This window comes from Rhineura floridana, chromosome 2 (assembly GCF_030035675.1).
Source record: "Rhineura floridana isolate rRhiFlo1 chromosome 2, rRhiFlo1.hap2, whole genome shotgun sequence".
Classification (NCBI taxonomy): domain Eukaryota; kingdom Metazoa; phylum Chordata; class Lepidosauria; order Squamata; family Rhineuridae; genus Rhineura; species Rhineura floridana.
In genome coordinates this window covers 100,675,276-100,687,859 of record NC_084481.1, presented here as the reverse complement: position 1 = coordinate 100,687,859, position 12,584 = coordinate 100,675,276, and the positions used below count along the sequence as shown (strand labels likewise).

Below are 12,584 nucleotides of genomic sequence, written 5' to 3'. Positions count from 1 at the left end.
ATATCCTTGAATGGCTATATTCCAATCATGGGAGTCATCCCACCAAGTTTCTGTTATCCCTATGAAATCATATTTGCCTTGATGCACTAAGACTTCAAGCTCCCCTTGCTTGTTTCCCAAGCTCCGCGCATTGGTATATAGACAGCAGAAGTCTCTTTTGTCCCGATTGGATTCCTCCGTTAATATACCCTGAGCTTTGCCGTGCCTCCCTTTCTCCCTCCCAGTGTCTGCTGTACCCTTCAAATCGTTGCGTTTACAACCCGCTGTCTTTGGATCGGTATTTAAGCTATCATCTCCATCCCCCAGAGGCTTTAGTTTAAAGCCCTCTTGATGAGTTTTGCCATACTTCTGCCAAAGAGATTCTTCCCAGTCCTCGTGAGGTGCAGCCCATCTCCTGCCAACAGTCCCCCCTCCAAGAAGCTTAGACCATGGTCCCAGAATCCAAACCTTTCCTGTCGACACCATCTGCGTAACCAGTCGTTGACCTGCAGTATCTTCCTTTCCCTTTGTAGTCCTCTATCCTTCACGGGAAGAATTGACAAGAAGACCACCTGCGCCCCCAAATGCTTGACCTTCCTACCCAGAGCCTCATAGTCCGAGGTGATCTGTTCCAAGGTGTTTCTGGCCGTGTCGTTTGTGCCCACATGGATGAGGAGAAAGGGGTACCTATCTTGTTTCCCAATGAGCCTCAGCAGGTTGTCAGCGACGTCCCGGATGCGCGCCCCAGGGAGACAACAGACTTCCCGATTCATTTTGTACGGCTGGCATACTGGCGCCTCTACCCCCCTGAGCAACGAGTCTCCAACTACTAGTACCCTCCTCTTTTTGCCGCGAGCGGTGGTTGCATCAGCCTCCTTCTTCTGGGGTGTGGAGTCTTCCTTTGCAGTCAGTGTCTCTTGATGCAGTTGAGTTTGTTTAGGCTCTTCAGGGGTGCTGACTGCTGAGAGACGCTGAAAGCGATTTGTTAGTTGCAGCAGTTCTGACTCCCTCCTGTTTTTCCTTGCCCTTACAGTGACAGTCGTCCACCAGGATTTGTTGCTGTTGCAGTCCTGTTCTTCCTTGTCACTTTCTTCCTGTACTTTGTGTCGCTCCCTTAATTCCTCTTGTGTTCTATCGAGGAAGTCCTCATCTTCTCTGATAAGTCGCAGGGTGTCTATGTGTTGCTGCAGCCCCCTAACCTTTTCTTCTAGGAGCGCCACCAATCTGCACTTGCTGCAAGTGTAATCGCATCTGGTTTCCATTAAGAAGACGAACATAGTGCACACGTTGCAGATGACAACAACTGTTTGATCCTCCTCCATTTTTTTATTTAAATTTGTGCGCCATGAGGCGCGCGCCGCCGAGCCTGATGGGAAAGAAAGTATGCAGATGAGCTGCTTACCTCACCAGAGCTCCGCCTCCTCTCTTGGTCAGCTGCCTCCCAAGTCTCTCAGGTCTTTCAGGGTCAGGAATCCTGAGTCCCTTCTGCCTTGCAGTGAGTGGTGCCGCCGAGCCTCACCAGAGCTCCGCCTCCTCTCTTGGTCAGCTGCCTCCCAAGTCTCTCAGGTCTTCTCATCATATAGGTGAATTGTAGCTGAAATATTGTGAATGCCTTTTTTTCTTGAGAAAGGGAATTTTAACTTTTAAAAATTAGTATTTGCTTAAAAGAGCAGTCTTTAATCTACTGACTTGTCCTTGGCTTGCCCTGGTGCTCTGATATAATGGTGCCACGTGGCAATAAGGGGTTACAAGATTAATTCTAGAATGCCTCCTAATATCTCAGCACAGTTGAGTAAGGTGTGAGTTCAGAGAAAGGGCCATTGCAGCATCTGCCTTGCATGCAGAAGGTCCCTCAGGTTCAATCCCCAATGCCATCTCCAGGTAGGAGAGGTGCCATCAGGGACTGAACCTGAGAGACCTTCTGGAAAAGACTCCTGCCTGAAACTCTGGAGAGCTGTTGCCAGTCAGTGTAGACAGTACTGGGCTAGATGGACCAATGATCTGAGTCAGTATAAGGCAGCTTCCTATGTGAGTAGAAAATCCTGGTGGAGAATTGAAATGTTTATTTAAAGTGCTTTTTTCAGATCTTTGCAAATGACACGAAAGGATGGATTCATCCCCGCACACACACTTTTTTTGTCTGTGAAAACAGTAAAGTAGAGAAGCCAACAGCAACAACAAAAAATGAGAATTATTTCTCAGTACAGTTTGTGGAAGATCCCAGACTCTGATACTATCCATAGAATCTGCCTATCATTAACATGGTAAACCAGAATAAATTCTTAGAAGCTGAAGCCTACAAAATAGATAAATTTACCCCAACAAATTAAAATAAATCAAGTTTGTATTTTTGTTATAACAGAGTTGCAATACTGGCGAAGGTTTGTTTTCTTTGAAAGGAGTGGGGTCACAAGGGAGGAGGAATGTGGTTTGAGGAGGAAAGGGAGGGGACAAGGGCCCACTGATACCCTGTGCCCGAGGGCCCCCAGAAACCTGGAGCCGGTCCTGCATAGAAGCCACCCTGACACATGACAAAATCAGGATAATAATAAAACACAAACTTTAGAACTAACAACCTAAGAATGTGAGATAGTGGGCTCACACAAAACAAAAGTTGTTCTTGTCTCTCACCCACTCTAATAAATTGACCCTTTCATCTAAAAATACTAAGCAGGCATCATTGGGGGGGGGGAAATCCTGGATGATTTAGCAGATTGCCTATTGGTTGCTTAAGAATTAGTCATGCATAGATATTCATCATTACTTATATTGTAGGATCAATTGCTTTAAATAGTAAATGGGAAATTGTGTGACAGACAAAGCTACACATATCTAGGACTTCAAGTTTCTGCTTGGCCATGGACTCCCATTGTGAATCTGAGCATATCCTTAAACATGTTTCTATTCACATCAGCAGAAATAAAAAACTTTCTGTTGTTTAAAAAAGTGCCAAATGCTTTCACAACTGCCCAGTTACCATCCTGACCTTTATAAAGAATGCCATATGTCAATATCAGTGAACCAAACAATCTTGTTCTGTTTTATTTTATTTTATTTCTATTTATTTATTATTTGATTTATATCCCGCCCTTCCTCCCAACAGAAGCCCAGGGCGGCAAGCAGGAGCAATGCACTTTTAAAAAAGAACACTTTGATCAGCTTGGAGCCTTTAACTTTGATTATGTCCCTTAGCTAATAAATACCACTTTACAGGAACCCTGTGCTGAGGGGAAGTGTGTGGTTAGAAATACCCTACAGGGTTTGGAGAAAGTTACAGTAATAAAATATAAAGAGAACACATTCCTTCTAGGGGATAGATAATTAAATTCCAGTGGCCTGATTTTTGGAAGTCAAAGGCACTCAGCAGTTCCCATTGATTTCATTGTGAACTATGATTAGTCATCTCCACTGAAAGTCAGCCTTCTTCTAATTTTGATTCCTCAATATGGCCTTCTATTACTTAACCCCAGAGACCCACATGTTACCTTGCGATTATATCCCTAATGCACAATGCAGGAACTCTAGTTTTGTTGAAGGCAGAGGCTGATGGATTGGAACATAGAGTTGTCAGATCTGATGCTCCACACAGATTACTGTCTAACTGACAGTACTGAAAATCTAGTTTAGTAGATATATATAGAAGCTTCTAGCCATCTTCCTCCCCTCAAAAAAAAACTTTGATTGCACAAAAATGCTAAAATAATATCAAATGCTATACCAGAGTAGATCATGACTCTGGCCTGCTGTACACATAATACTAAGCTACACCAAGCCTTAGCACGAACAAGCCATCATGCAGGTGCACAGTTTGAAAACTGCGGCCACCTCTCCTCCCCTACTGCTACTTCTATTGTGTGCCAAGAGCTAAGCCATGGTGTGGCTTAACATTATATGCGAACCCAGGCTCATGTTTTGTTTTGCTCCAAACAAGCCATGAGCTGTAACCATGGTTTGTTCTTTGTTTACCTATCGTGGGAGACAAACCATGAGTGTAGGTTTGCAGATCATGCTCAGCCAAACCATAGCTTAGCTGGTGGTAGAACAGCAGCAGCAGTGAGGGAAGAGCAAAGCAGCCAAAATTTTCTATGCACTAGCCTGCTTGCTTGTTCATGCATAGCCAGGGTATGTAATCATCCAGGATCTTGGGGGGGAGGGTCTTAGACCCTTAACCTTTTTGAGAGTATGGTCCTAGCAGCGTCCCTATGTCTCCAGCATCCTACAAGCCAATGAGAAGAGCCTTCTCACATGTCAGCCACTGAGAAGAGCCTTCTAACATGCTTCCTTGTCCTATATTGATGATTGGAGCCTATCAGGGTGACAGGAGGCAAGTCAAACACTGAGAAGACTCTTCTCAGTAGCTAACACTCTCCTCTTTCATGCTTATTGGCTCCTAGGGATGTTGCGTGAGAAGTCATTAACACGGATCTCATTTGCAACCGCACAGCAAAAAAAAAGGAGCGGAGGGGATGTGCCTGTGACTAACATGAAGGGATCCTTCACTTCTGGATTTGCCACTACACTACTGTGTAACTTAACTGTGGTTTGGCTTAGTGTTACATTTGAACAAGGCCTATTAAAAGTATACAAATGCAAATATCATATATGGAGTATATGTTTTAACTATTCCAATTTAATTATTTTTAAATGAACCAACACAAGGACATGCAAATAAACACTACCAGAGAAAAGAAAACCAGTGCAAAGATCTGGAGATAATTATACAACCCAATCCTGGTCAACAAATACACCCATTGCATTATTTAATTCAGGGTTAATATTTTTGCTTCACTATGATAAAAAGGGGGGTACAGGTAGAGGGAGAGAAAAAATTGTGTTACCGGTATCTAATCTGGTTAGATCTCAATACTGAAATTGAAAAAGGCTTACAACCTGTTCTTATCTGCCCCAGGAGAGATGCTTCTAGCACTTTTACATATCGTAGAAATTTTCCAAGAGTAGCACGAAAAGGGAGGTTTGACCAGCATCTTCACATCTGTTTCTGGATACTTTGAAGTGGGACTTTGAGCTGATTCATTCTGATATCCATGTAAAGCAATAGATTAAGTTGGGTATGCTTTAACTTGAATACCTGCACTGAGGAAGGGATTAGATTCATTGGCCTTATAGGACACTTCCAATTCTATTATTCTGTGATTCTGTAAAGTAAAGAATGCAACTGGATAATTCTGGTTTTTATTTTTGTCTGCTGCCCTTTGTATTTTAGATTGTATATTTTGTTATATGTTTCCACTTGTAAAATTGTCATAGTAATTCAATAAGCCTGTTTTGAAAATTAAAGAAAGAAAATAAAAAGGGGGGAACTTCAGCTTCCAGGGTCAATTTAAAGACATGTTACTTTAGTAAATATTTTAAAAGTTAAGGCTTAAATGGTGAGAGAATAGGTGACTGGGTGACAGGAGCCAGAGGATGTATTTATTTATTTATTTTATATCCTGCCTTTCTTCCCAAAGGGAGCCTATTATTAACAACTTGCACCCTTCCCCGCTGTGCTGTTAAATTCATTCTTCATCAACTCTGATTCTGGAAAACCTGGCATTATGCTAGCCCAGGACATTTTTGTGATGTGTGAAACTGTTGCTTGGTAATTGCCACACTGGTTCCTTCCATGCTTATATCACGCTTTGGAATCTATTGATCATTAACAAGGCTCACTACTTTTTTGTATTGCTACAGTCTTTTTGTATTTTGTATTTCTAGCATTTTTGCACATTCCTGTGTTTTCTATTCTCGTTAGATATCCTGTATACAGTTCTGGTTGTATCATTTGCTGCCCCTACTTTGACTTGGTAAATGCTTCCTCATCTGCTTAGCAGGATTTATATGCAAAGAGGAAATGCATGTGGAATTATAGCACTAAATAAGACTGTATTTCAGCCTTCAGCTTTCGCTGTAGCAGAGATAAGACTCCTCTATAACTAGCGTCCGTGTGCAGAGGACAGAAGAGTATTTTCTCATACCAAAAACTTCTGTGGAGATCACCCCCAAATTACAGTCTCTTTATACAAATATTCTACATGCAAATGGACAAAAGTTGGCCTTTTGTGCCTCTGGATAATAATCACATGCAGTGCCACTGCAAGAGAGAAAAGGGGAAGAGGTCCTACCTTGACCTCTTGCTATCCCCTTAAGAAGCAAAACCTTTCCTCCTACCAGATAAATACGTATCCTCATCAGAGCTTAGAAGCGATTAGTTACAAAAAATGAATTACTTGTAATTTATTACTTTTTTGAAGAATGAGTGGGTAGTTTCTTTACATTTTGATTGCAATAGAACGAGGAGTAATTTTATTACTTTTGAGGAGTAATTGTAATGTTTCCAGCATTACTTTTGGGTATTACTGGGGGGAGGGAGCAGAGGAAGTCTTCTGCTCCTCTGATTCATGGATGAAAATTATGTGCATCAAACTGGGCTTCTGCGCAGTGTCACTCTTCCCTCATGCTCTGTGGGTGTTTAGGAGGTGACGAGGGAGGAGGCGGAGAACGAGATGAGGGTGGAGTGGACAAAATGTTTAAAAAATGTACGGTGGTGGAGAAGAACGGAGTGAGGGAGAAAGGAGCTGGAGGGCAAGGACATGGATGAAGGAGAAGGAGGCAGCAGCCCAATGGAGAATTGTGGAGGTGAAAGATGACAACATGTGTGTGTTTGTGTGTGTTAATACTGTGTTTGCACTTGGCACATGAAGCAGCCTCCGCCACCCTCCCTGGCTACTTTGCTGCATTTGCAGTGTTTTAACTTTTTTGCACCCCAGGGAAAAATGTTTGCTTGGGTAGGTGTGCCTTAGTTGGTGGCAGGGTCCAGGAGGTGGTTGAGTGAGAGAGATGATGCTGGCTGGCTGAAGAGTGGGGTGTGTGTGTGTTGCACTTTGGTTTGACGTCCAAAGATCTAAGTGGGGGCCTTTGCCTCCCTCCCCGCCTCTCTTTCTAGTGGAGAGACCACCACTGCTATCTTATGGATACATAGCATTATTTGTCCATGTGCATTTATTTTTAATGCTGTTTTATGCTACTTAGGTTGCAGCAGCCAACGCCAGCACCTTATAGGCATTTTAGGGTTGGTTTGTTTTTAAGTAACTTAACTGTAATTGTAGTGATTACTTTTGAGTAATAGTAAAGTAATCAATTCCTTTCAGAATGATTGTAATTTTAATGGTAATGTATTCCTTTTTGGGGCCATGTAACAGTAATTGTAATTTATTCCTTTTTAAAAGCAATCTTCCAAACTCTGATCCTCACCTTCTCTTTTCCATTTAATTACAGGGCAAACGTTATAAAAGCTCCTTGGAGACAGTGGGAACTCCAGATTCCAGCCGAGGTCGCAGTGAAAAGAAAGCCATTAAGTAAGTCCCAGGAAGGATTGTTGGAGCGAATGGACTGGAGGTGCTTGGATCACAACCACTGCATAATGAAGATACTCCGTGGAGATGTGTTGGCTGTTATGCCTTCATGTAACCCTTTACTTGAAAAACTGGGCACCTGCATTTATCCTCACTGCAGTAGTCCTAAGCACATATCTCTCATCTCCTCCACTAACACATTGCTCTAGTCCTAAACATGTATGTATGCACACCACTGCAGTAGCAGCCAGTGTGGTGGTTAGAGATGGCCACCCTTCTAACACCAGCAACTCTGCAGCTTTCCTGAGCAGGATGGGGTGAGGCAGGATCTGCCAAAGTCAGGGCTGCACAGATGCACTGGCGGAAGGCCCAGAATAGCTCCACCAGTGTGTCCCTACAGGCCCAAGCTCACCATCACTTTGCCTTGCCCCATCCCCATCTAGGTAAGCCTTAGTGGGGCCGCCAGTGCTGAGATGGCTACTTCATGGCTCCACCACACCAGCCACTACAGCATCACTACACATTCAAGTACTGATGCTGCTACAGTTTGTGGAGTTGTTCTTGTATTTTCATAAATAACCTGCTCTTGTGCATACACCCTTATATTTTCTACACTAGTCCGAAATGCTCTGGCATACCTTCAAATATTTCTTTCCAACATTCATCAGAATAATACTGTTTCTATTGTTACTCTGAATTTTTACCCTGCCTAAATAATGCTGTCCTCTTTATCATTTACTCTCTCACCATGGTACTCTGACACTTCCAGGCATATCTCTGCATCCCAAAGCTCAAGTCTTCAAAAGCTATCCCTCAAAAAGGAAATCTATCCCTATTACATCTCTGCTATCCTTCCCTTTCCCCTCTCCCCCACAACATTTATTATTTTATCTCTTCTTTGACATTTCTCCAGGGCATTCCCTGTATTTCAATACATTTCAGATTCTCTCTCCTTCCCTACACGTGACATCAACAGATACAGGGATTGCCCAAGAGATCAGTAACAAACTGCAATGTTGCCTTATGTATAACCAGCCACACTTGGGGTTGTATTCAACTATGTTCTACTCAGAGTGGACTCATTGAAATTAATGAACCTGTTAGTTCTATTAATTTCAATGGGTCTACTTTGACCATTGAATCCCATCCTAGATATATACCAGTCAGAAGGAGAGTTCAACCTTTCTTCTGTCTCTGGGCAAATGATAAAAACCTGCATGGAAAAACAAGCCATTGGTATTTTCTTTCTCTAAGACTTTGGATAGAGATACACTGTTCTGCCATTTCCAGTGCATCGTCACCTCTCTTTTTTGAAAACAGAGGCACATGACACTAGTCAAACCCAGGCCCTTTTTACTGTAAAACCTCTAGGTGACTAGTATGCTCACAGCCTTAGCTGTAAACACACTAGTCTCCTTAGGCTGTAAACACACTAGTCGTCAGATCAAAGTGTTTCCATTAGCCATACATGGAGGGAGAATAGGTTGATCTGCTGATCAGTTGTGAAATCTCTTTGAAGCTGGATTAAAAAAAAATAAACACTTAAGTTGCTCCCACCAGGTTTTACAGTAAAAAGGGGTAGGGTTTGACTAGCATCATGTGCCCCTGTTTTCAGAAAAGAGAGGTAGAGAAGTACTGGAACCAGCAGAACAGTAAATGTGTTTCTACCCTTAGTCACAGGCCTGTCTGTAGTGCCAAAGTTTGTAAAATCCTCCTGGCCCCCTTTCAGGGGTGAGAAGAAAATTACAGTGGTTTGTATGCAACATAGTGCTAGGGAGATCATTCTGTCAGCACAAGCATTTCTGCCCGACAGAACTATCTCCACTCTCCTCCCCCTGCACCTGTTCTGGGTGTTTTCCTGACCCTCTTGAACAGATTTGGGGAGGAGGGGGAAGGTCCTGCTGTACCAGTGGGAATCTTTGCACTGGCTTCTGCTAGTGCAGAAGTTAGTTAAATACTGCTCTATGTACATTGATTCCTGAGCATCAATACCAAAACGCCCATAATTTCAGATTGTGGCAATCAGTTCTAGTAGAATGTGTGGCCGGCTGCATAATCTGCTTTTGAGCTAAAAAAATAAATAAATCCATTCCTCTGAAACAACTCCAAGCCACTGTGGTCTGTGGACTGATTCCAGGTTCCTTTGCAGCTGTGTGTATTCACACAAAGAAATGACTTGGTAATGAGTTGTGCGTGCAGTAGTGAACTGGCACAGAAGAGTCGGCAGTGGGACAAACTGCAAATGGCATATTTGTCCATGTCACTATGATTTAAGCCCCTCTGGGTTTTTTTCTGTTGCCTGGAAATATTCCCTAGGAGGAAGTTGGGGGTTAAGCCAAGTACCACATTCCCACCAATTGTCTGTTGTTCTTCCTTAGCCTGCTGTGAAAGGGTTGTGCCTACATTTTATTCTTCCTAGCTTTGAGATGACATGCTAGGACCTGCCCTTCTCTAGAAATACTTCTGGGTGTCTTTCTTCTCATTGCCCTATGTAAAGCATAGCTTTTCCCAACTTTGCTCTATAAGAAGTTGAGTTCATGCTATTTACTTGAATGTCTCTCCCTATTCATTATGTTTCCTTGGGACCTTTAGGATAAATATTGTTGAGGACTCAACTCCATTTTGTTTGAAGGATAACAGAGCATAAGGAGAGAGAATGCTTACCTTTCCCCACCCTTTTCTTCTTTAGTAATGTACGTTTACTTAACATTTTTTAGATATACCCAGTCTGTATTTGTAACCTGACCCTTGGATGATGTTAAAATTATATGTTACTATTCCCCAAAAATGTTTAAAATGTTTCTGGCTTGTTGGCAGGAGATGATTCTGCTCAGTTACTTAAGCTGGACTTCCTAATTCCAAATAGATACTCCTTTTTCTCCCTAAAGGGCTTGGTGGGTTCAGGGCTATAACACCCAACCAAAGGTATTCTATGTAATGAAGAAGACTTGTAACCTGATCTGACAAATGTTTACTTCGAATTACTCCCAAATAAGTGGCATAGGATTAAAGTCTGCCAGTGCAATCCTATGCATGTTTACTTAGAAGATCCACTGTTTCCAGTGGGACTTACTCTCTAGTAAGTGTGTTTAGGATTGTAACTGTAGTTACCCAGTGCTGGACTCAGAGGTTTCTCTTAAAAGCAAGGCAGTAGCACATGCAGGGCTGGCACCAGGCATAACTGGGCCCTTAGGCACCAGCCTGCTCCGAGCCTGCAGAGCCATAGCCCAACACCCACCCAACCCAATACAGGCATCATGGGGCTAATAAGCCCACCCACATGCCCCACCTACCTCTTGTGTTGTGTGAATGATGTATACATGTAGCGTGCATGCCTGCCATCAATCAAGATGGCAGTGGGGGCATTAGCCCCTTAGAAAAGCCCCTGCTGCCCTCTTGGGTAATGGCAAGCAGGTGCACACAGTGTGCACAACATTCACACTGACATGAGAGGTAGGTGCTGTATGTGTACAGGCTTAATGAAGCCTGCCCTGTCTGTAGTTGGTGGGTGCCTGGGAGCTCCCACTCTGCGATCTGCGGCAGGGTTGGGTTGCAGGATCACAGAATGGGATCGCCACCATCCTTAAGGAGCGGCCCTTCAGGGGCCCCTTGGACAGGTCTCAACCTGGTCACCCTCTGACGCCAGCCCTGAGCACATGAAGATGATGTGGCAAACAATGTGTTGGTATAAAACTTTAAATAGTTAGGTTAATCCCTTGACTCACCAATGCAGCTTACTCATACCTCAGTTGAATATGGGTCTACATTTATCGCCTCCCTTTCTTTCATATTGCAACAATAACTTAGGATGAGTTGAGATTATATGACCATTCTGCATAGGAATACATCACAATGAAGTGACATTTCTCCATCATGCTCCCATGATTACATTTTAGGTGCACTCCCATATGTGCTGATATTTCTTCTCATCTTCAGGAATGATTAAAAACTCACACTTCCTGAGAGCATGTTTAAGTATCAGTTTTGTAACATGGCTGGTGTTTTGCCTTCCAGTATGAACATACAACTAACCCTCAGTTCCTCCTGCCATCTGCCTATGCGATTGCCAAGTCAAATACAGTAAAGGATACTGTGGAGTTTGGGCATTTATTTCATGGAGTTCAGTGGTGAAGCTGAGATGTTTTGAAACAAGGGAACTTGATTACATCCCGCAGAACTATGTTGATCTGGTAAAAGGAGTGTTCCCTCAAAAGTATGCATATAGTACTTTCTTCCCTGTCTTTCCTCCTGCTGGGTGCTAAGAAGCCCACGAGTGATGATACTGAGGGCCAAACTACACATTAGGCTAAATGTGTAGCATTAAGTTACATCTATGATTTTTTCCCCTTTATTGAATGAGCATAGGATGAGCGGGTGATTGTCATCAGGACCACAGGATACAGAGGGGGGAAGTTTATTATTTTCTTCTCCAGTCATGGTCTGGGGAATCTGCTCCCTACATGCTGCTATGAAGCTTAGGAGGAAAAGCTCCCAATGTTGCTCCATACAAGGTCCATTTTCATCCAGACTGTGGTGGAGAGGGGAGGTACAGACCTCTCCTTCCCACACACTGTAGTCATTGAGGACCCTGCAGCATTAATTAAATAAAGAAAAAACAGTCATTGGTGCTTACTATGCAGTTAAAGTATCAGCTAGTTTGGCCCCCAAACAGATGGATTGGTGACATTTCTGTATGTTTGTGTGCATTTGTGTTGTGCATGCATTTTTATGTGATTCTTCATATATGTGTGTACAGTATGTAAATGTGTGCTGCATTTCATATGTGTGTGTGAATGGGTGTGTGTGTGTGTGCACAGGCATACATGTAGGTAGGTAGATGTTGCGTCCCTGGATACATGGGCCCATCAGCAGTTTGGGTCTCTGCCTTCCATACCAGATGTATTGAATATGGAACTCTGAGGCCATGTCCTTTGATCATAAATGTGTGACACTGACTGTTGCTCCCTAGCATCTTTCGAACCTGGCAGGATGTGTGTATTCTGCAGTCATTGGATGACTATGCCTATAGATGGGTCAAGATCAATACAAAGCAACAGCACTTTTTTCCTGCAGAGGAAACTGCCAGTATACATAGGAATATTTTACATTTTATATCTGCAACATTGGACTTTTGCACAGCCCCATTCCAGCATTACAAGAGGCCTCTATGACACCTCTGATCCCAAGCTCAGCAAGGCAAGTAATGTGAGGAATGAGGCTGGCAGAGATGCACAATGGAGAGGCTGGCTT

At 43.1% G+C, this 12,584-nt stretch overlaps 1 protein-coding gene across 7 annotated transcripts in view; it reads left to right on the top strand.

Moving 5' to 3' along the window:
• The window catches only part of SYT7 (synaptotagmin 7), a 382,921-nt gene that overhangs the window by 269,186 nt on the left and 101,151 nt on the right, over positions 1-12,584 (top strand). For all 7 annotated transcript variants that reach the window (XM_061609819.1, XM_061609813.1, XM_061609816.1 and 4 more), the window contains exon 3: positions 7,258-7,337. In XM_061609819.1, coding sequence (XP_061465803.1) covers positions 7,258-7,337 — 80 coding nt within the window. The remainder of the gene's footprint in view (positions 1-7,257; positions 7,338-12,584) is intronic.